The sequence below is a fragment of the Dromaius novaehollandiae genome, chromosome 3 (assembly GCF_036370855.1).
Source record: "Dromaius novaehollandiae isolate bDroNov1 chromosome 3, bDroNov1.hap1, whole genome shotgun sequence".
Classification (NCBI taxonomy): Eukaryota; Metazoa; Chordata; class Aves; order Casuariiformes; family Dromaiidae; genus Dromaius; species Dromaius novaehollandiae.
The window spans coordinates 20,370,231-20,395,538 of NC_088100.1; the positions used below are offsets into that span (position 1 = coordinate 20,370,231).

Below are 25,308 nucleotides of genomic sequence, written 5' to 3' on the forward strand. Positions count from 1 at the left end.
GAATACTATATGAAGCTGGTGCTGTCTATAATGAGAATATGTAGCCTTGGGAAATAAAGCACAATTAAAATTTTTGGCAGCACTCTAGCCTCTTAAACTTATACATACGTTTCTTAACTAAAACATCTACATTACCTTAGTAGATAATATATTTGCAAGTCCCTCTGACTACTCTAAATGCCCATCTGGAACCATAATGCTTGTCTGCTATTTATTGAATCTGTATTAGCAGATTTCATGGGCACAATAAGGTAACACTGAAACAACACAACAGGTAGTGAATTTAAAGAGAAAGTAAGGAGATGTACACAATACTGTAAAAAAAATACTTGCCAAATTTTCCAGCTCTTCTAGAGGCTTTAATATGTTTCTTACTGTCAACATGGGCTTGAAGGATGAACTCATCCGAGCATTTGCCAGTGCTGAAGGTTTGACATGTGAGTACGAGTACACAGACACAGCACTACTTGTAGCAGCATATGAGAAAATTAATACCACAAATAACAATGGCTTGATTCTTCTTCTTCAGTTTTTCTGCAGAATTTATTAAGACAGGTGTATTCCATATGCTATAATTTCTTTAGTCTGTGCATTTCTTCTCCTAGTTTCTTTTCTTTCTCTTTGGATTCCCCTCCCCCCATTATTTTTCTATTTCTTGACTCCATTTCCCATTCTGCTTCAGATTTACCACTAACCAAAAGCTGATGAGGATGGGAAAACGAGCATTTCATTCATAGTATCATCCAAAACTGTGCTGAGGCAAAACGAAAGCCAGCTTGAGCAAGGCTGCACCAAAAATACGACAGCTGTCTCCTACTGGAATGGACAAGTAGGAGAGAAGAGGAAAAGAAGACGGTAAACTTGTAACAGCCAGAAGTCACTTAAACAGCATGAGCATCAATATATTTTCTGTGAAAGCATTTGGGAGAGAATTTCCCCAATCCATGGCTGTCCTTCCTTGGGCTGTAGATGTCTTTAAATCATTCTGGTTGACAGGCACAAAGAGGACCAAGCTTCAGATGGCAGACAGATGTGGGAGCTATATACGGTTCTCTGCGCTAGACACAGTCCAAATGTCTGTAAAATGTCCTCAACATGCATCAGAGAGGAGTTCTAGATCAGTGTATTCACACTGAGCACACTGTATCTGTGTCAGCAGAAATATGACAAGTTTCCTATTACATCTTGTATAAACTTTCTCCCATTTCATAAGCTTATTAAATGAAAAAAGTTATTATATATTACTATATATTATTATATATTATGTTTCACCTTAAACATCAGCACTGAAAACCTGCCAACAGCATGAGTTACTTAATGGGTCAGGATGAGAGTTCTAGATCACTTCTGACAAGGATTCCTTTAGAGGGAGCTGAATTTCAAAGCTGAATAAAAGCAACAAAATAAATTAAGAGCACTACTGAGTAAATAATGACACTTTGAAAATCAAATCTCACAAAATCAAATATTCCTTGTTTCATTCTTTTCATTCATTTCCACTAAAAGCTCAAACTATACTGGACAGCAGTAAAGCCAGAAAAGAAATATAAATCTAATGAAATATACTAAAACAATTGTTTAGGGCTGTCTACAGACTCAAACTACTTTCTAAGGGGAAAAAATTTATACTGTAAGCTTTCACTGCCCATCTGAAAGTGTCTTCCTATTGCAGCACACACTGCTATATCCCTACGGCCACAATACAGCCACAACTTGAAAATACATTTGTGCAAGGATTAGTAACAGAGTTCATGAGAAAGTGGACAGCATGAAATCAGTTTCTACAGCACTTACAATTAAATATTTAACAACATGTTCCTTATTTAGGCACTTTCCGCCAGATAAGGTAACACTGATTTCATGTTGGAGGAATAAAAATCATGCTATATTGTCAAAAAGAAAAAAAAAGGGGGGGGGGGAAGAACTATACATACAGAACTCTGGTCTAGGGAATAAAAGCTCTGTTTTTACTTGTACATAATTTTTTCTTCTTAACTCAAAATAAATTATTCTCAATTACTGTAGCTTTTAGAACACTAATTTGGGTAGCATTAAGTTTTCTGTAACTTACTGGTCTATTAACCAGAAACAAGTCTAAATTATCTCATAAAAGAATGAAATAGCATTTTAATGTTCCATTTTAATTCTTGGCTGTCATTCTTTTCAGAAACACACAGGCATTAGCAATGGAAAAGGTATCTTAGGTTAGCTAATCTATCATATGAGAAGTTTATGAAGTATCATGATGAATGTAGAAACAAACAATATGAGTAGAAGTGAGACAAACTGCACAAATCAAAAGACAAAACACTACCAAAATCCTCAAATCCACGAGTCATGAGAACTATGACAAAAATTCAGCCTTATATACCCCAAAGCGCATAATGGAGATGTGCAGGAAGCAATCTGGCATGCGGTTCCTGACCTAAGCATTGATCTATTTTAAAACAAAAAAGTATACAGACCCAGACTTTTCTGCTTCTCCCTGCAGGAGATGATACCTAGAAACGAACATGCATGTGCACACTACAGAATCTGTGTAGAATGATCAGGATTTTCACTAGATAACCTGTCAAGAGCTTGCAAACGACGCCATTTCCTCCTTCCCCATCCTATGAAATATGTGATATGGTTCAATGTCTCTGATGTTGGGTAGGAGAGAAAACTTCGTCTGAAGGCAAATTTTCTACAAACTATTTTTATTCTGAAAGCTTGATGCCATTCACTATTTTTCTGTTGCTGACGTTCCAGACAGTCCTTCTTAGAAACATACACATTTCCTTCTACCCAAATAACATTCAGAAATAGATCCAAAATGAAAATCATAGCAAAACGAGTTATACTGCCTTTTTAAGATTTACAAAGTCAAGCTTCTGGCAAAAATTCAAAAGCCCTAACGAGTGTAACAATTTCAAAAAAAGCTGAATTTTTTGTTTTTATAACAAAGAAAAATGATATAACTGTTTGAAATAACTGGCTGTTTCTGAACCAAAGTAAAAAATATTCCTTTTTAACTAATAAAATTGTTATGCTATCTTCCACAGTTGGATAGACTATTAGATTTGTTTTTATAAATGTAAATATTACTTGCAGCTAAGCCTGAGTGTATCCATTAGAAGCTAAAAAGAAAATACTCTTTTATAAATGTAAGTGAAGATTTAAAGAAAGTGATTATAATATTATCCAGAAAAGGCACTACTATAGGAAAAAATACTAAGAAAAAGAACCATAGAAAGAGATGAATTAGTAGACATGGGGGGAAGAAAAGGAATTTATGAAACGTTTTTTCTCATGGAAAAAAACAGTTATTCAAAATTGAGGCGGGGAGGACTTCAGAATAGCCTAGTAATGAAGGATCTCATGCAAGTCCTTGTCTGCCATTCCTCCCTCTGCTCCAATAACCAAGCCAAAATTGAAGAACAATTTTTGAAAACATCCAATATCCAAAGGAACATCTACTTTTTGACCTGGATTCACAGAAGTGATTTAAGCATGCTACACAAGAACACAGCAACAGTGATTTCTCCCCCAGTTGCTTAGTATTGAGAAAAATTTCTACTGTGCTGACTCCAAACAAGTATCTTCAATGTTTTAATGGGCTTCAAAACACTATCAATTATTCGCACAGCAAATATGGGTGACCATATGGTGACCAGCAAAACAGGCGACCATATGGGTCAAACTGCAGTTATGTGTTTGCTCGGCTTGGACCTCCTACCCAGAAGGACTACTCAAACGCAATGCTCTTTCTAGTAAAACCAGCTAGCATCCTCATGGCTACAGCAGGGCTGATCCTTCCATGTGGACAGACCTTGTTGATGAGCCACAGCTGCCTATTAGCTGCTGTAAAATGGACATTCTAAGTCAAATGATGCTACAGATACAATCCACAAGAACAGCAGGAAATTTAGATATATATATTTATATTCTCAAACTGTCAAATGAGTTAGTGAGGATAGACATACTGATGGAAGAAAAGGCTATGTAGCTAAGAAAAAGTATAACAAATAAATTAAGAACAGAGAAAATGGAATTTAGAAGAGCAATGAAGAAAACAGCAAGGGACCCATGCACAGCCTGGCTGCAAATGCTGAATGAAATGTCAGGACAAAAGACAAGTTAGTAGTATTGCCCAAATGGAAAGGAAACAGCCCTGAGAGAGCTTCAGAGGAAAATTAAAAAGACCCTATTGGCCATAATAAGTTGAATTGATGGAAAAACATCTTCTACCCCTCTTGCATTTACCTGGAATGTAAACCCTTGGAGGTATGTTTCTCAGAGATGAATGGATGAGGGACTATCTTCATGTTCTAAGAAGCTCAGGGATATAAGCTTTCCTTAGCTCGATAACAGAAAACAGAAAAATTCCTAATTTATTACATCTCTTATGATGAGTATTTTGAATATAAAGAAATTATGCACAATATTAAATTTATTACAATAATCTGTACCTTATTTATATCTATAGTCTCGTTTCTTAAAATTAACTTAAAGCGCTTATTTCATTTATATACCATCAATCAAAATTAAAATGATGAAAGAAAAATCTTCCTTTTATGCTTGTTACGCCACAAAATGATACATAAAATTACCAAACAGCAGTATATTGAGGATTTATATTAATACATTTCAATCAAAATATATGAATGATTTATATCTATTTTATTATTTAAATTAGCCGGTTAATGACGCATGTATACTAAATTCCTTTATCCGCAACCCAATGCTGTATAGTTTAATTCGAGGCAGAGTGGGAATTTATTTGCTCTTTTGCATGTCTCTGGAGATAGCAACTCTCTCTCTCTCTCTCTCTCTCTCTCTCTCTTTTTTCAAAGCTACATATGGAAGGTTTGATAGCTGTTCCCACGCCTTAATCACATTGTACTCGTACTAGATAGATGCAATTGGTAGGTCAGCTCCATCCAACTTCTATCTTATTTTCCTTACAGATGATCAGGTTATGTTCTGGTTTGGTATGTTCAACTGTTAAATATAAAGTGAAGCATGATGTCATATTCTCTTCAACTTAATAGCTTTGATAGCTCCAATATGTAATAATGAGACATAACTTTTTCCTGGTGCTCACCTTTTTACCACAGATGCCTTTATAATTTGTATGAAACAGCTGCTGTTGTTGAGTGGTTGCTGCAAAGAAAGACAGTTTGGATCTAGGGTTGAAAGGGATGACAAAAACATTTAAGGTTTCCACAGTCAGTCACATGAAGAGTGCCCACAACAGTTGGCCAGACTATGCACAAGAGCTGTCTGTATATTGTTAGGCTGTAAGTATTTCCCTTAAGACTGAAATGCCCCAAACATCGAAAGGGACTGCAAGGATTCTCTTCATAAGTAAATATTTTTAGTACTAAAAAGATGAGAAAACATAATCTCTTCTGATGCCATCCAAAACACTAAGAATGAAAAAAGACAGTTTTTCTAAAGCATGAAAATGTTGGTAAGTCAGAAAAAAAACTGTAGAGAAAAGGGTTGAGAATTCACTCGAAGCCAATATACGGAATAGAAGGAATAAATCCCAGGAGTCCCCCTAGTCCATCTGGGGAGCTGGGGACCAGCTGTACTGTAGCAATGAGGATACTCACTCTAGCAGGAGCTTTGCGTTTGAATAGTCCTTCTGGGTAGCAGTTCCAAGCAGAACAAAGGAAGAACTGCAGTTCGACCCACGTGAAAAGCGTAAGACTGTTGTTGACAGAGGCATTCACCTGCCCTGGGGAAGGCCACTGCTTCTGTGCAACCCTGCATCACGTGCAAAGCTGCCAGAATTTAGCTAATTCCGAAAAGATGTCCAACCTGATGACCAAAACCTCTCTCACTGTTAAAAGACACACAGCTCTCTCAATGGGCTGAATGTATTCAAGACAAGAAGGATGACTGTCTGAAAGATGCTGACTCACTTGGTCAGATTTACCTGTTCTAGGAAGTCCAAATCGGTCTTGCTGGGTTACAACTGACCCTTATTATCACAGAATGGATGAAACAATCTTGTGTGAAAGATCCTGAATTTTCTTGATCCCAACTGCCCTTCCCTAGCAATCTCAAAATCTGTGATGGCATCTTTCTAGCTTCACCCATTAAGACTACCAACATCTTACATAAAATGTCCTAAATTCTTCAGACGGTTCAAATGGCCTTGCCTATTACAACTGAATCACTTAAAAACGTCTCATGAGTGGTTGTTCAAGTGTGAAAGCCAAAGAACAGCAAGATCACTCAACAATGTATATGTATCAGAGAAAAATACATAGATTTAGAAAAAAACGGATCTACAAAATGATACGGAATAGGAGAGAAATTGCTCTTAATAATAGTAATTGTTCATATCTAGACTCCTGAAGGACTGGAATATCCTGGATAATGGAACTATTTGAATAATCTAGGGGTACAGTAAATAACCATGGTTGGTGTTTTTTTTCCCTCTTCATCAATGGGATATATAGTAAACTTAAATTTTATTTAGCAAATAGTATTATAGTTAACTAATTTTTTTATTAAGGAAAAATTTTATTCTCAAATTACCTCTAAATTTAAATTCTAAGTTTTTTTTAAGCCTAGAAATAAGGAAACCTAAGAAAATAAGACCTGCATTATCTCGTTGTATGCATGGACTTGCGAATGTGAACCTGTCCCGCATCCCTTAATAACTTAGTATCTATGGACCAATGACACATACAAAAAGCTCAAGACGTACTAATTTGATATTAATTTCCTACAGTTTTGTGGAAAAAAATAGCTGTTGGATAGAAGACTTATTTTTTTCGTCGCACTGTGTGGAAAGCTACAGAATAAGCTAAATCTTTATTAGATACCCGAAAATTCACATTGACTAGAATGTTGAGTACTCTAACCACAGAAAAACTTCAATAAAAACTCGCATCTTATTAGATAAAAGAGCCTCCAACCACAATGCGTAAAGCCACAGGAAAAGAGATCACGTTTGTTCTACTTTCACAGAACCACTGTTTCACATAGTGAACAACATTTTTTGGTCAAAGGACAAACTGCTTTGCTTAACAGATGCCATTTGACATTTTCTGAAGAGTAATCTGGAGCTTGAGAGAAGTAGACTTATTAAATACATACTGTACGTGCTATTCTACACTTTTAAAACATCAACAATTTCTTACATAGTGGAGATAGATATTGAATAGATTATCAGCTGGTTTTCCAAGCAAATGAGACCATGTGAATTTGGTATTTGCCTCCTCGGATAACTTTTGAACCTTTTAACCAAATTGAACCAAATCTGTCAAAAGGTTTTAAAGACATTAAAGTATTAAATGTTTTGTGAAAATTGATAGGTGGATAAAAGAGAGAGACTAGGATCATTATTTCTGCTGTTCACTGAAGCATTTGTAGTTGCTTATAGCTTTCTCGAAGTACTGACATTTGGCTTATTCTTTGTATCAAACCTTTTTTCCTTTCTCCTCATTAATTTTCTTCACATACATCTTTTTCCTCTTGAAAATTTAGCCTATTGGTAGTACCTGAATAAATTTAAGAGGAAAAGCTTACAGATTCTGTTTCTATAAACTCTCTCATCGTCTTTAACAACCTGCTTCTGGCTGAAATGAACTATTACTTTTTTAATTTAAATGTACTAGAACTAAACTATAATATTTTATTATATTTAATCACTAAAAACATTCCTCTCTCAAATCAATGCTTTACCGGCATCATGAAATACACTGCCCATCTGTATTATGATGGAGTGGTTTTCCCCTTATTGTTACCTCCATAATGTAAACAATACTTTAACATAGCAGCTAATCATTTTCTTTCAGGAAAAAAAATCAGAAGCTCATCAATATTTTAAAATAAAAACAAATCTATTATATTACTACTGAGTAGTAAAAATACATTTTCATGGCAGAAATTAAAAGCATTTAATAAAAGTAGTATCTTACCTTTTCGTCCAGGGTATACATGAGGATAATATTCATAATAAAGATCAGGCTGGTCTAAATTTCCAAATGGTTCAAATTCCATTTCTGCATTTTGGAAGAGACTCAATTTTACCAGTAATGCCAGTCTCACAAACCACAGCTAGAAAAGTAATACATATAAAAAAAGCAAAAGGCAAGGTCTGTTATTAGCTTCAATCATAGGGCACATCCAAATAAAATTTCTATTTTCTAAATATTTCTGATAAGTTGAGTAAAGAGTTTCTATGATACTTTGTGATGAGAATCACTACTTATGTTTACCTGCTTCTTCACAGAATACTTTTCCTAAGGTCATTAAAATAACAAAACCCAGAGGACTGATGTTTAATTGTTTGTAAAGGTACTAAGTTTTTGAAGATGAAGTTTACAAAACAAACTAGTCTGCTTCAAAATTAGAACATCTCTCTTTAAATTGATTGAGGTAGCATGTAAGATTTATCACTCTAAGTTTTAAATGTTTTTCCAATTTTATGCAATTTTTAACATTTGTTATGATTTTGGTGAATTTCCATGATCTTGATAGTTACTAGGGCCAGCATTGTGACTTGTCCTCTGTTCACATTCCCTAAAGTAGAACAATTGTCAATTTTCATGAACCTTTATTAATTTGGGTTTTTATTTTCATATTTCCATGAAATATATTTCTAACACTTGAAATCTTACCACAGAGTTCATAATCTATATAGAGTCCATAAATGTCAGCAGAGTGAATGTTCTAAGCTAAGCAAAACATATTTCTTTTTACTAGTCTGTCTTTAAAAACATAATCAAGATAGAGTCTTACCTTTTTAAACTGTTTTGTTTAAAACGAAGACCTACTTTACATAAGCAAACAGCAAAAGTGACTTGCTACGACACATTAATAAGTGTAGTTTTTAAGTAACAATTTGGAAAAGAAGTTTGATCATGTTCAAAAGAATGCTGCTGTGAATATTTCTGGAAAAAGGGTGTAGTTTTGAACATACCTGCAAAGAATCTGTTGTATGGTTAGTAGGTAGTCCACTTTTTCCATAGCCTTGACCATGGGCAGTTAGAAGTCGCCCACACAGGTCAACTGCTGCCCTCCAGTTTTTACTGCTCTGGGAAAAAGAAAAGAGTAAGTAGCAAAAAAATAAAGCCCCTAAAAAGCACAGCTGCTTATTTTGCCTGAAGCAGTTACATCTACCCATCAGTAATAATGACAAGGTCAGGAAAGCGGGCCGGTGAGAAGCAGAATGTCATCTGTCAAAGCTGCACGTGTAATTAGGCAAAAAGGGAAGTCAAGCATGAGATACAGTTTAAGATCATCAGATCACTAAAACAAAAGAATACACAGCATCCCATGAGTTTCTAACTTAAAGGTATATAATACTTGCTGATCTACTCATAATACTCAAAATACTGTTATCTCAAAAGGAAAAAAAAATTGCCAGCCGTATTTCAATGAGTGCATCCAAATTACTCTACTATTATAAAGTAATTAATGCCTATTCCTGCCCCACTGACTTCAGTATTTCAGACTATAACCCTTAATGTAGTTTATTTCATGAAAATGTTTCCTAACATTGCCCAGAACATAGAATTCTCGTAAATATTATTAACCACAGAGGATAAGAAATAATTTAATGCATAAAATGATAATAAAACCAGAAACATAAAATTAGTTTCATGTTCAAAATATAAACATCTGAATTTTCATTGCAAGGCTAGCTTCACAATACTCTTACATATATTTTTTCATTCATAAAGCAAAATCTTGTCTAGCTAGGTAAGTCATACTATATTGGCACACTGTCATCGTATTAATGCCTCTACCTTGTATACACTAATGTAGCCTTGTAAATAGCTAACACTAGAAAAAAAATTTTTAAACAGACTATTGCTTCACTGGTTTTAAACCGTCATATGTTCTGTTACACAGAACAGGTTTTTAAGAGACATGCATCCAGGAGTTCATTATAAAACCTATACATCTCGTTACAGGAGAATAAGTCACCATTTCTTTCAAACAGGGCTTCTTAAATACAGTAAAAAATAACAACTAAATGTAACAGAAACGTGGCATGCTGTCCGAAGAAATTTAAAGGAATAGAACATATCTATTTCAGTAATTCCAAAGTTTGGATACCCACCTGTAATTGGCATTCTCCTAGATTATCTCTAACATTCACAGATTGGAAAACATGTTAATAGTGCAATCAGTACCTTAGAAAAGCTACCTGTAGCTACTGAAGAGTTTTTGTACTCTCTGGCCCCCATTTTGCAGCTCTAGTTGTTCAAAGGACAACTACAAAGGGAGATCAAGAGAGATCACAGTGCACTGATGACCTTATCTCCCTGCATTGTCAAATTCTAGATAAAAATTTGAATTCTGCTGGAAATGCAGAAATTGCCTGACATTATGAATGTGAAGCAGCATAGCAGTTTTTCCTTATTAGATCTCCACGGCCTTATGGAAGAGCAAGAATTGATATGTATTTATAACATCCCTCAACATAAATTCTTATCTACTTAGAAAAGCAGAAAGGCATGGAGATAGATTACCTAAACTTTATTCCTTTTCTACAGATACAAATTAATTTCCTTTTACTCTTAGAACAGAAGCAGACTTAGACTCTAACACTGCTTAACTTTGCTTCCCAAATGAGAGCAAGGGTCCAAAAATAATGATGGAACATTCATAGACAAGCTTAGGTGCTACAGTTTTAAGGAACTATTTTGGGCATGGACAAAAGACTGTTTTTTCTTTATAGCAGAAGACAGCCAGGAGAAGCAGGTCTGACAACCACAGTGAAAGCAGTCTTTGCTGGAAAATAAAACATAATATTTCTCACGATTGCAAAAGTAGAGCTGCCTGCTGGTCACAGAGCATAGATCTCTGTAGAAGCTTAAGCAGTATAGCTTAATTTGAAATGAACAGGACACATTATTGGCTCTGGCAACTTGAGTCAGCGCTACAGCTGCCAGAGCTGCCAGTCTACCAGAAATCTTCCAGTTACTTGAGCCACCCCTCAAAATCTTGCAGGTTCTGTCACTTGTCTGTCTCCTGTGTTCTACTGCCCTTAGAACCTGGGTTCCTTGTTCCTGAAAATAACACATAGGAATGTTGTCTGTAAGTCATAATAGTCCTTCAAAGTAAACATGGAAACTACAGCTCCAGCTGTATCGCTAAAAACACTGAAGGATATTCTCAAAGACAAAATGGCAAATAATAATACTATGGTAATCAAGACACGGTCCTCCAGCATTGTGTGAAATTGTGTGAAAATATTTTCTCCAAGAGATAATGCTGACACCCAGATATTACTACCAAATAGCTCACTAACATAATACCAGCTTGGCAGAAGAGAAACTCTTTCCACACATGACATTAGCTAATCTTTCTTTCACAAAAAGTATGGAGCTGTTGTCCTTCAATTCTTTTAATGAGCCACCACCTTGAATGATTTCTGTACTTCTTACACACTAGTAGTCCTGATGTTAAACTTGACCTGGGGTTTTTTTTTCAGTCCATATAACAAAGAATGTAAAAAAAAAAAAAAATCAGCAAGCACATTGTTTCCTTTATAGCTTTCAGAGGTATTTTTAGTGCAATTGATATTCCCATATTAACTCTGACTTTATGAAGTCAGACTTTATCTTTCGAATGCGAAGGCAGAGATACTGCCTTTCAGCAAAATCTGAACATCCTTCTCTGCATGGGAAACTTCTGACTGTGGAGCACGTAACAAACCTAGGACTAGTAGAGGAAGTACTTGCATATTAACCACCCCATAGACAATGAGATCCCATTACTTTTTGTAGACCTTCTTAGTTATACTGAAAGGAAATTTTTTCCAGCCACAGTTCTTGAAGGAATTAATATGAAGACTTAGAGTTCTGATTCTCACTTATAGGCTTTCATGTTCTGGATTCAACTGTGTAGTCAAGGTAGTTTTCAAGGAACAATGACTTGGTTAAATCAAATGTCTCACCTCTGTTCCTCACAAAATCAGAAGAGGTCCTGGGAGAGGTTTACATACTGATGAGAACACAGCATAGGCCAGGAGAACAGGTTTCATATTACAAGGATTTATTTTTCTTTAAGAGAGATGGAACGAGCTCTATTACTTTATACTTTTTCATTGAACTTTAAGTATCAAGTACCTAAGCAGTTTAAAATTTGAAAACAGTGACTCTAAGTTTAAATCAAAAAGGTAGACAGCAGTGCTAGGATTCTGCAAGCTTTTAGCACTGTTAAGAACAACAGGCAGGAAGTTTCTGTGTCACAGAGCATCTATTCTTTTTTTCTTTTTATGAGAGCATATCTTGGGCACAAACCTGTCATGCCTTTTTCAGAATAAACATACTATGTTTCATTTCTTACTGCTTCTTTTGATCTCAGCTCCAATGTAACCAAACAACAACTTCCACTTTTGAAAGGGGAAAGTTGAGAGTGTAAGAGCGTCAGCTCTCGACTTCTGGCTTATGTTCTGACATTTCCAAAATAAGAACCTGAATACAGCTATGATGATCCTCCTTTATTAAAAACAATGAAATACCAGGAGATATCCTAAAAATTACCTGAAATGGATAATTTCACAAAAATAAGTGATAAATTTTCATAAATCCACATCCAAAGATCTGGTAATGCTTCTGGTCTATCTGGTCAAAGTTAAAATTAGCTGAGGCAGTCCATATATCCCAGTGCCTTCAATAAGCCTATTTTTCACAGAGTGATGAAGGAAAGAGATACAGGGTAGAAAACAACTTCAACAGTTAAAGTTAGAATGTTGCAATAATCCAAATGTGAGAATAGCATTGAAAATATTATAATTTTATATTTTTTAGAAACAGAAACAAAACTTACAGTTAAGTAAAACACCCAATACAAGGCAAAATTGTAGCCCAAGCAGAAAAATATTTTTAATGTTTCTTCCTTTTTAAAAAAAAAAGTGTCATAAAAACGTTAATTATCAGAGTTTTCATATTGCCTGAAAGACTATTCTATTATGAATATATTCACTGATTAAGACTGAAAAAATACCACCAACTGAGTAGCTGAATGCCACCATTTCACATGTAACTGTCCCTTAAAAGTCTCCCTGTGCAGGTTAATTCTGTTTGATTTTTGATTTATGGTTGAACAAAGATTAGAGAACATATGACTGCAGAAGTCTTTGTATTTCTTCTTTGTATACAATACCGTAAATTGTTTTTCTGAATGAAGGTAGTGAAACTCAGGTGATGCAACAAATAAGACTAACATCCAGCTGGAATTGTATTGTCAAGCAAAAAAAGCCAGGTAGAAGAGATGGAATGATTGGTACAATTGTGAAAGAAGCTTGCAGACTGGATGTCTGCAATAAGTGTGCTCAATGAAAACTGAACTCACTTGACACATGAAGAGAATTTATAACACTACTTGACCTCTCAGGAAAACAATTTTGAGCCAAGGCATCCAAATTCTATCCAATAAATTGATGCTTTTTAGTGTAGAAATGCAACCTCTCCCCACAAGCCCCCGATTACTGTTTCTGCCACTTGTGTCTCCACTCGTCTCTCAATTCAGCTACAAAAAGGTTGGAAATTGCTCACCAATTTAGAAATAAAGGAATACAAAAATAAAATACATATATTTTTAAGGAGAACTTCTAACTTGTTAAAGTAAATATGCATGCCATACCACTGTATCCAAGTTTGTTATATTTGACAACACATGTAAGAGCACATTAATCACATGCCTAAGTAATAGTATATGATTTTTTTTTTTGAAAAGAGACTCAAAGGGAGTCATTAACTCTACATGCAACACCATTAAAGTGATTAAAATGTCCTCCTCCACTAGCTATGACATTCTTCTCTCCTGTAAATTACATTGGCAAAGCACTTTCACATTAGTTAGGAAAATGTAGTTAGTAACCATTTCTAGTCCAGTAACTTGAAGAAAGTATTGCATACTTACAGCAATCACTGCATATTTATAATGGCAAGATACAGTAGTCTTTTTTTAGATATGACAAATATCAAAAAATGTAATTTTCCTATCATTGTAAACACCTTGCAATTCAAAATAACAGAAAGGTCTGTAATAAGAAATACTATATTACTTGTTCAAATGAGGGTAAAAAGTTAATCTAATCTATGGAGTAATAGGAACCAACATAACTGCTGCTTACATCTTCTATGCATAATTTTTATTTGCTGCTATAAAAGAGAGCAATGTTGTGAAGGCACGCTATTATTTACATTTATTTACTACACAGGCAAATGCATGCTCCTGTCCTAGAATAAAACAGCATTTTGAAAACTGAAACCTCAAGATTTTCTGTTCTCAGTCGAATCATATAAACAGCCTCTACAGATATGTGACTCTTTATTTACAAGTTATCACTACAATGGTAGGCACGTAGATTTACAGAATTACATTGCTGGACTGCCACAGTGCTTCTACAGTCCTTCAAGCCGCACTATGATCCCAAAGGAAGGAATTCAGTCACCAACATTCTTTGCTGCAAGCACTAACTTCATCTTTTCCACAGAATTATCTTTTAATCTGTAAGATTTTTTTTCTGAACTGTTATAAAGGTGAGAAGTTACTATTCAAGGACGTACTCTGGCATCAATCCACTTTAAGATACTCTTTTGTGATCCTGGTGAATGGAGTTGGTATCTGTATCTGCAGATGTAATCTAGAAAGCATTGTCAATATATAGTAGGACCACATCACTAAACAGGAATCAGATATTTTTTATGTCAGAATAATGGAAAATGTAAAACATGATCATTAATACGTAAAGTCATTCCCACAGGGACTAAGAATTTTTGCTGCAAGTTGACTGAAACAAACAACAGAAATAAAGAAAATTATGAGAACTGTATGGGCTGCTAATGAGATGCTACCTTTTAATAAATTAATGTGCTTCTAGAACTCCTTTGGGTGTGGTATGAATCTTTCAGTATTGAAACGGCCTTTGTATAATGCAATGGTAAGACAACATTTTAAATACTGTGTTCAGTTCTACACAGTGATAACAAGATGTTAACTTCAACTTCAGGAGATTCGGAAAATAGCTACTAGGATGATTAAGAAAATGTATTTATTATGAGAAAACTATGAGAAGTTATTTTAGCCTTTAAAAATAAAATTTGAGAGGTGGAAATATCACTACCATCTATCCATACAAAGTAGCAGGGGAGAGGAAGCAAATATCAAGAAGAGAAAACTATTTAAAAAAACCACAGGATCAAAAGCTTTACATTGTTGTAAACAGACCTGTCTTTGATTAGAAAAAGATTTTGAAAGAGAATCGATTAGACTTCCTTTGATTAACCACCAAAGGAAGGAAGGTCTGGCATAGCCATTGAAAGTAAGAAAGCTAGAGTAGTAACAGTGACAGCACTGTGTTTAAGGTGTATAAGATGGTCTACAGCATAGGAGATCATCTAAATTTGTTCTTTGGTCTTTGCTCCTCTTTGGTGGTATTTTCTGTAATTGTTACACTGCACTGAAGTAATTCAGTACCTCAAAGCTTCTGCTAAGTAGACAGAGATCAGGGACAGAATTGCTAAATTGTGACAGGGATTATGAAAACCTTTCCTTTTTCTTTTCTTTCTGGTTTTATTTTTTATTTTTGTAATCGTTCTCTGTACAGCTAGTAGTAGCAGGATGCTGGAAACAGCGTGCTGATACTAAAAACCTTGAAATCACCTGTTTAGTGTGCTTTTCCTGTGTACAAAGGATTAAAACGGTAACCAGATACAAATGAAGCATTTTCCTCTGGAGCAGACAGGCACAAAACACTTTTTTTTTTTTTTTTGCCTTCCTACCTATAATAAGGTGGATGGAGTTCAGTCAAGATCATTCGGGAATTTTAAACTAACATATTTCTTCCTAACAGGACCTAACATTCACGTTTGGTTTCAGCTGCCACTGGTCTCTTCCTAAAGCATGTTACAGATCTTGGGACTTTTAGGTAGGATCCCAGATTTACACATCTAAATTTAGATGTCTCCAATAACTATACAGGTTAGATCTCTCTTGACTATATTAACAGTTTAGACATCAGCTCACATGTAAACATGTAAATTTAGGTATCAGTCTGAAGCTGAAATCCATCCTAATTCTATGTATTTATTTTGTGGATCCCTTTGAACTAGTCCTCCTTTACACATGGTTGCTCATTGCTGGAAGGGACTGAATGTGATGACTGAAATGATCTCATTAACTCTTACGCTGACGTGCAATTCATACGGATACCAAACAAACAGCTGAGACATAATCTTAGCTTTATGGGAAGTGCACAGGAAAATTCCCAACTTTCACTAGTATCTGAATTCCAGCTTTACATTTTAATTAGTATATTCTCTGTAAGTGGCCCTTCACATGAGAACACATGTTCACTGGACATATTCGGTCCAGAATTTACTCATAAAGAAAGTAATATTGGTGGCTGGTAACAGAGTATTTATTACACATCATTCCAGCCTACTGTATATGTAAACAGCACACAGCTTTTTAATTAATATTATCTTACATGGAATTTTTATGTTTCTTAGAAAATTTGGGATACTTTTAAGACTGATGCTAATCAGAAATTAATTTTCCACATTAAGAATTTCAGGAAAAAACACCAAGCAAAAAATGAATAAAACTGTAATTTTTATTATAAAGGAAGAAGAATTGTACAAACAAAGCTGAGGAATAATTATACTGCGTACTCAGGAACAACCATCAGCAAATGGTTGGAAGCTCCAAAAACTGAAAAACCTCTTGACAACTGCCTGAATGGCTGCAATTTTACCAAAAATACCCTATAATAAGACAAGTTTTAAAAGAAATCTGCCACGGCAGCAAAAATTCTGAAGGTAGCAGACTGCCTCCTGTCTTCTCTACTTTGATGCTGAAATTCAGAGCAGTGCTCTTCCAGAGTTTAAGAGTACTCTCAAAGCTAAAACAATACAAGTGACAGCACTATGTTCAAGGTATAAGGTCTGCAGCACAGTAGGACCTTTTACATGAAAACAGCTACCAAGCCCAGGTTTTCCCATATAGCAAAATTACTCTCCTGGAAAAGAGAAGGAAAAGTGGGAAAAGGAAAAGTGGGAGAACTTTTCCTACATATGCTCAGATGAGGAAAGGCTTTTTTAAATAGGGTTTTGGTTTTTTTCCTAACTCTCCTGTTAAGGTAAACTTTGAGACAAGGATAGAAAAATATACATCTCCATGATAGAGATCATAACCTGTTTTTTCAGCTTTAGTTTCAAAAATTTCCTTTGACCTCCTTTAACAATGCTTGAGAAGACCACCTAGTATTCTCCTAACATAAGTAGTCTATTCCGGAGCTTCATATGCAATTTAACACAGGTAATTTAAAAAGTATTATTTACTAAATATAGATTGTCCTAACACTTACACTTCCTCAGTGCTTTTTATCACATTAATTTTTCATCCATTTTTTCAAAAATAAAATTAGCCTAAACATTTTGACATTTCAACAGACTAAGTAAGGCTCAGTCATGGAAGGATAATGAGTTTCATACAGGAACACAGTGGCTGGAAGAACAAGGCAGGGTTCACATGGGTACTAAATGTAACTATTTGCAAGTTAGAGATACTTACATTAGGGAAAAGGTTTTAACAAACAGAAAATGAAGCTTTCATTTTGAAGTATTTTATTTAACCTTTTTGAAGTGAAGGAATAAAAAGAGACAAATGGAAACAAATTTAGTTTTTCTGCTCTGAAATTAAAAAAAATTAAAGCAGCTGAATTTATCCCATCAGCTTTGCTTACAAGAACTGATATGCCTTACTTTTAGTAAAATAGTACAGTAAAACACAAATATATATGCAAACAAAAAAGCTATTAAAAATCTACTTTGAAACCATTTACATTATTTAAAACTACCTTGTTTCTAACTTTTGCATTTATGTCCTTCAGAACCCAACATCATTGCTATTAAAAAGTACTGTACTTTGGCTGGCACTTTTGCAGGATCATGAACAGACAGATGCATATTTTTTTATTTCCTTCTCACAGTCATTAGGTCCCAATTATCTTGAGGGAAGCCTGGTATTTAATATATATCGAATTATGAAGATGAAGTACATTCTTACTTACAATTAGCTGTTTCAAGCCTACAAATGACTGTTCTACGGAGTTGGCATTTAAAACTTGTCTCTTCACTGCAGCTTGTTCACCCAAGAAGCGAAGCATTAAATCTTTCACTGCATCTCCCTTGGTGTTCATGGAAGAAAAAAAAAACCATAAGATACTTTCTAACATTATTCTAGCAAATTGTTGAAATAAAGCTGAGCACAATATTTTTTCTACCTTGAGAAATGCTTATTTTCCAGTGCTTTTTGTGTGAAATGAATATAGATACATACCTGTTTGCAGCATTTCAATGAAAATTTCTAGACTTACTTCATATTATTTGCTATATTCTTTTTTCTAACATTTACGTTTCAGTTAGCATTAAAACATTCAGACTTGTTTGCTTCTCATTAGCCTTCAAATATCTAACAAAGACCTTACAAAATACAGTAAATTTTACTCGGTATTTCTAGTGAATATTAGTATGTTGAAAGGTGCAATTTACTGACCAAAGATGTAAGGGCATGTGATCAGCTGACCTGAAGTACACACAGAAAATAAAGTTTGACTGAGAGACCACAAGCCAAAGTGAACAGCAACCTTTTAACAATCTTAATTACAAAAGAATAAATTAAAAGAATAAATCAGAAAAACTGACTGATCTGAGAAGCTCAGTAACTTGAGCTGACAAATGAGTAACTTTGGGCTCAAAATTAAAGAAGCTCCAAACATTAGGGTATGAGGTTTTGGGGCAATCTTTGGGATAGTTTGAAAATAAGGGAACTATTCTGCTTTCAAGTAAGGTAAGGCAGCAACTGCAAAAAGCTGTTTTTCAAAACGGAGCTTTTCAGTTTTATAAACAGAAGGATATACCTTAAAGTGTGCAAAACCACAGAAAAGGATTCAAATGAGCTGTTTCATCATATTTAGGAGAGGCTGCTCCACTTCACATTTCCTTTCCATCTCTCCCTCCTTATCATTTTGCCTAGACTGAGGTTGGACGAAAAATAGGAAATACTGTATCCCACGCAGAAAAGACAGACACGTACAAAGATTGCATAATTTGGGTAATCTAACACTTTAAACTCTGAAAAAGATGGAAGTGTTTAGCGCACATAATTCTCCAGTCTTTTTATTGATAGTAGATGACATTTAAAAGATTTGCTAAAGGTTTCTGAACTATGAAATTAAGGACAATCACTACTTAAATAAAATCTAACTTTGACATTAAAACAAAGCTATCCAGATGTCATTTTAAAATGCAATTTGGCTATTTTCTGCCAATAAATAAAAACTTTTCTACTGACTAGATGAGTTAACTTTAAAAAAAAAACATATTTGTTAACTAGAGCTGGAACAATGATATAAATAAGCATAAGCAGTGGAGAGAAAAATTTATGTCTGCTAGAAAATAAACTGCTCAGGACACTGAGTGACTTTCGTAATAAAAACAGCAACTGCATGGGAAGACTAAAGATGTTTATTTTTATATATTTTAGATATTAACCTTAAAAGAAGATGAACTGTGACTTAAAAGTGCCTGCTTTCTCTCAACTGACTATAAAAAGACATTTAGAGACCAGCCCAGATATAGACATTTACAATGTTGACACCGAAAATTTGGGAAGATTAACTCTACATTTTTCAACAAGTAGCTTCGAAGAGGAAGGCTGTCCAAATCCAGGTTGTATTTCTGTCTTTGCTAGCAATAAACTGAATAACTCTGTATAAGACATTCTCTGTTTGATTATCTATTTCAGTGACTTCCAGTCTGTGGCAAAAGATCCTTGAGGCTCTATCAATTAGTTCTATAGACTTGCAAAAGGTAATCAAGAAATTCAAGTTTGACATCAAGCAGCTACTGAAAAAACGTGGACTGTATATTGACAGATGCTGAGAACCCCCCACTACTACTGTCTGCAAACTCTTCAGTCACCACATCTGCTAACAGCACCTAGAACAGGGTGGGTGGGAGGGTTACTTCTCTAGTTTGGACTGTATACATCACTGTATGCAAGGAAATCACCTATGCTGTCAGTAGTCACCCAGTGCCAATAAGAGGTGTCAGAAATTGTTTCTGTTGGATTAATGAAAATATCAAATTTTTTACATAGATGTAATCTAGAAGAGCAAACATCTGAAGAAAGATTATCAGAAAACGCATTAATATACTCACATTATTGGTTTTAAATTGAGTAATATATAAGAATAACCATACACAGTCAAAGTAAAGGTGTGCCTGGTTGGTCCACTGTCCTGTCTGTCAGCAAGTAAGAGGGGATGTTTATGGAAATAGCATAAGAAAAAGGGCAAGCTCAGATCAGCCTTGTTCAGCTTCCAGCAGGCAAAAGTTTTGGGTCCACCTGAGCAAAGGAACACGTCTGCCTATCATTTTTAGGTACTCACTGATAGACTTATCTCCCATGGTATTTGTCTTGCTCATATTTCGGTCTGTTTTTCTGACTGAAGGCACACCCGAGGGCAATAAGTTCTACAACTTAAAAGCAGTGCATGCACTGCAAAACTGTAATTCCTTTTATTTTTCTTTTGTTTATTACTCAATGGTTCTTTTGCCATAAAAAATAGCAAATCATAACTCTTCATTTATCTTCTGTCTTTTATGAATTTTAGACCACTTTCTTTTTTGTAAGCTAACTCTCATTTCACTACCACTCACATGGACAAACGCTATATTCCTGACTATTGCACTAATCTATTTTTTTTAATTCTGTTACATCCTTTCAGATATGTGGTAACTAGAACAGCATGTGATATTAAGGTGTGAAAGTAAAAAGCAACTACAAAGGAATGTTTGCAAAAATCCATCTAAGGCAGCCTGAAAATATTCACCGGAAGAGCTGAGATAGGAAATTGTTAGTGCAGAGAGCAGAAAAAAAGCCACAAAGACTTTGCCCTAAAAAAAAAAAAGAGGAAAAAGAGCTGTGTAAATATACATATATAAATATGTATATACATATATATACACACATATATAGCTGTATAAAATACAGCTATACAGTTTAGCTATGATAAAGATACCCACTTAATTGATATTAAATGTTGGCACTTTGCCACAGGTAGTGACAGGGAATACGTTTATGTTTTCTGTCTAGTTTCATGAGGAATGAGACTGCAGTTACTGTTATATTACTTGAAAAGTTTTTACCTCTGATGCTTTATCTATCCTATTAACAAACAAGATTTCAACCTCTGAAATCAGATTGTGTACAATGAAACAAACACAAAAGAAATTTTAACGCCTCCCGCCACTTCCTTGGAAAAGGAAACTACATATGAAGGACTGTAATGAAATGAAGGGTATCATGATAGCACACAATAACTGCTGGAGACAGGCATATAAGAAAGAGCATAAAAATTAATACTTCTGACTAGTTCCCACACTCAGACAGCACAGGTACAAATAACCTATAACATACATGATCCATGAGTGTTTTAAAATAATGTTGCTTGAAATGATCGCTATGAAGTAGCACACAGTTGAAATTGAGAACACTGAATATTTTTTTTTAAGTAGCTTCATGTGAACTTCAAAACAACACTCTTCCAACGTGAACACACACTTTCTGAGTGCAAAAGAATAGCGCTGAGCTCTTCAATACAGGTCATGAAATTTCAGTCCCTCCATGAAGCACTTAAAGTTCACCATAAAGGCACTTTTCAACTAACTTCTTTGTTAATTGTATGCTGTATGGTTTAACATCTTGCATTAACATTTAACATCACAAAACTGTTCATGCCAAAGCTTTAATGAACATTGTCGTATGCTGATTTAATATTGAAAACATGCCTTCCACAATGTTCCAGAGGACATCTCAAGTACTCTGCATTATGATTTCAGTTCAATACACAATTCATAGTACTAGAAGTGCCTGGAACAATGATACCAAACTAGAGGATGTCAGGCTAGTCAAGGAGGGTCACTCAGGCCACTGAAAAGCAGAAACTGGAAGTGAGGAAAGTTGTGTTAAGCATAAAGCCCTTCAAAACTTGACTCCCTGACAACATGCCTATGTAGCTGTTTATAAATAATAATCATTGAAGAAAGCAGCAGGAATCCCTGTTAATTCCTTCCCTGATTTTACAGCAGGTCAGCTGTAATGTCTTCTTTTCAATGATGCACTGAATGGTGCATCTGCATATATGCATATTACCCAGTTTCAGGGAATGATCAGTGCAAGCAACCTTTTAATCCTTGACTCAACTGAAGAAAGCAAGAAAGAACTATTTTAAGTTCCCCCTCCCCAAATTTTACTATTGTAAAAATGGAGGACCTTATCCTTTGGGCTCGTGGAAGAAATCATTCTTTCTTTTCATTCATTAGTTGCTAGGGGAGAAATATTACAATCTTGAATTACTCATCAAGCTCTAGGTGATTTTTTGTGAAGGTGGGATGAAGCAGAGAAGAAGTTGCATATTATTACAGTGTTTTCTTTCATGCTAATTATTTGGTTCTGTGATGACAAACAAATGTTTTAAGATAAAGCTAACCCAAGAAGCAGCAGCAGCATGGTGTACATCTAAATCTTTCATCATTTGTTGCTTCAGTGACAGACAAGAAAAAGGGAACTTAAGATTTGTCATATAATTCGTCTACAAAACTGGACTTCATTCACTCCAGAAACTTGTCTGATAGTTACTGCAGATTGGGAAGTTACTGCAGACCATTCTCTGCCCTTATTCTACTTACCAACTGATAATCTTTGTTATGCTGTCATTAAGACTTAAATATCTAAACCCTCAACACCAGCTCTCTAGATGACAATTCTACTGTTCAGATATGTAGATATGGAAAAGTAGGATTTGCCTACTGCAATAAAAAAATCCATTGAGATAGTCTGGCTTTGCTGAGCTGCCAGGGTAAAATTCCTTCACAAGTGTTTAATAGCTCTGAACGAAATTTCTCCAAATTCTGAAGAAAACCTTTATGCCTTTGCACCAGTTGGGAACTCTTGATAGAAGAGAAGCACATGGGTTTCCACTACTATACTCTTCCCTTCAAGATCTAATTGGAACTTCACCCTTCCCAATAGCTGGCTCCAGCTACTGGCTCCATCTTTTCTACAGCTTATACCTTTCCACTGCTTAGGAAAGATATAAATGATGCAATTCCAGTCAGTGTCAACATTATTCACAGCACTGTGAACATCACTGTGAAAAATGTTATTTTTTGCTTGGTTGCAACAGTGAATTCCACAAGCAAACAATGCTGTCTGCCTTCAGACTTCACAGAACAGCATTCTGGTTTAGTTTAAATCCAGATGTGAGCATAATCCTTCTAACTAGAACGGGCAGAAACTACCTGAAATGACTTAAAAACACAAACAGCTTTGGATTCTATGCAAGTTGTCAACACTGGTCTTTAACAGACCCAAAGAATTTCATTATGAATACACCAGATCTGATTTTAGCCCTTTCATGTATGATTAGCCAGCCACATTAAGTTTTTTAATAGGGATTGAAGTAATACCAACAAGGTGACCATAGGCAACACTACGAAGCACTAAGATGTACAAACTTCTGGACAGCTCTTACTCAATATTTCTAAAATATAATCAGAGACTAAGATATAATCACAGACTCTTACCTGGATATTATCAAATTTTAATCCGGGCATAGTGAGATTGTCTTTGTCTATGAACACAGTGCTGTACTGTTGTGTGGCAACTGAAATTAAAACATTTCTTGTTTCCTCACTAGGAAGCCAAGCATCATTTCTTCTGTCTAGTTCACTCATATTCAAGGCTGTGGCAAATGCATCATCACTCCCAGCAAAAACAGCTTGGATTTGTGAGAACGGCTTGGGGGACTGAGATATTTCTAAAGAGTTTGGAGGACCACCTGCTTCGGTTCTCCCGTTTCCTACAGAAAAAGTAGGGTCAGGTGAAGCATGAGAACTGTCTCCAGTAGAAGAAATAGAGGACATTTGTTCTGGGACTGAAGAGCTTGCATTGGGATTACTGACAGAAATAAAACTGGATGTGGTAAATGAATCAAAAAAATCAGAAGCTAAAGTATTAGTGTTAACAGTATCGCCAAAGAACTTGCTTAGACTAGGACTTGGTTGAACCACCTGTGGATTAGACTTCACTGGAGTCTCAATTATACTACTAAAACTCGGAGATTTTACCATCTGAGGCTCAAAACCATCATGCAGGAACAACTGTGGCTGAGTATTAACATTGTTTGCTTGGCTGAAAATGGTACACACAGGGATAGGCTCAGCCTCAGGAGTTGGTTTGCCAGTACTGGGTAACGATATTGGATCCTCAGGTTTGCTTTCATCAATATTATTTGGTCTCCTCTCAACAGGAATGCTGTTTATCAACTTCAGTTCCTCTTTCACTGCTTCCTGAATTGATTCTTCCTTTAAAGATGCCTGATCATCTGTTCCAATCTCAGAAATGTCTTTGGGTGTTTCTTCATGTTCAGTTTCACTCTCATTACTTAAAAACGCTTCCTTACTCACTTCTGCAGCTGTTTTTTGATTGTCTTTGGCTTCCATTTGTTCTACAATCTCCTGCAGACAACCAAGTTCACCAGTGTCATCTTCACTGTTGTTTGGAGAATCTGAAATAATGACACTCTCCATCATCTGTTCATTAAGTTTATCTATAAAATTATTAGAATCTTCTGATATGGTTTCATTCCCTTCAGACTCAAATTCATCTCCACCAAGATCAATGGTTTCCTCATGGAAGAGAATATCCTCCCGAGTTTTCTGTTGAACTCTATCGCCACTGTCCTCTTCATCTGAGGCGCTCTTAGCATCCTTAGCATTACTCCCATTACTTTCCATTGCAACTAAAGAAAGAAAAATAGGTACAAGAATTAGTTCTGCTACTCAAGCCCTAGTCAAAAATCACTATCCTGAAACTCAATTATTAAACAAATATTGAAGTTCTTGATTTAAGAATACAATCATTTCACTATCTGACATCTTTCTTTCAGTACCTACCACAGAATAAATTCATCATAAGAAAAGGTTTTGTCTTTATCCTTTGCTGCTCTGAGCGAGTCGCAAAATACTGGGATTTAAGGGCAAATGCCTCCAATTAAACACACGCAAAAACGGTATCTGGCTTTCTACTCGCCAAAACTAAGCAGGAAAGGGCGGGCTCAACCACCGCGGAGCCGGTGCTGCAGCCGGGGCCGGCCCAGCAGAGGCTCGGGCGGCAACCGGGACCCCAGCGCGGCTGCAGGGAGCGGACCCGCCCCGGGCCGCCGCTCCCGAGCTCGGAGCCGGCGGCGGCTCCCGCGGCTGCATCGCGCCG

At 35.6% G+C, this 25,308-nt stretch overlaps 1 protein-coding gene across 3 annotated transcripts in view; it reads right to left on the bottom strand.

Moving 5' to 3' along the window:
- The window catches only part of TRAPPC12 (trafficking protein particle complex subunit 12), a 62,800-nt gene that overhangs the window by 37,224 nt on the left and 268 nt on the right, over nucleotides 1-25,308 (bottom strand). For all 3 annotated transcript variants that reach the window (XM_064508500.1, XM_064508498.1, XM_064508499.1), the window contains exons 2-5: nucleotides 23,622-24,838; nucleotides 18,041-18,157; nucleotides 8,927-9,040; nucleotides 7,923-8,061 (exon numbers count right to left, since the gene is read on the bottom strand). In XM_064508500.1, the coding sequence (XP_064364570.1) occupies nucleotides 7,923-8,061; nucleotides 8,927-9,040; nucleotides 18,041-18,157; nucleotides 23,622-24,833 (1,582 nt within the window). In that variant the 5' untranslated portion in view covers nucleotides 24,834-24,838. The remainder of the gene's footprint in view (nucleotides 1-7,922; nucleotides 8,062-8,926; nucleotides 9,041-18,040; nucleotides 18,158-23,621; nucleotides 24,839-25,308) is intronic.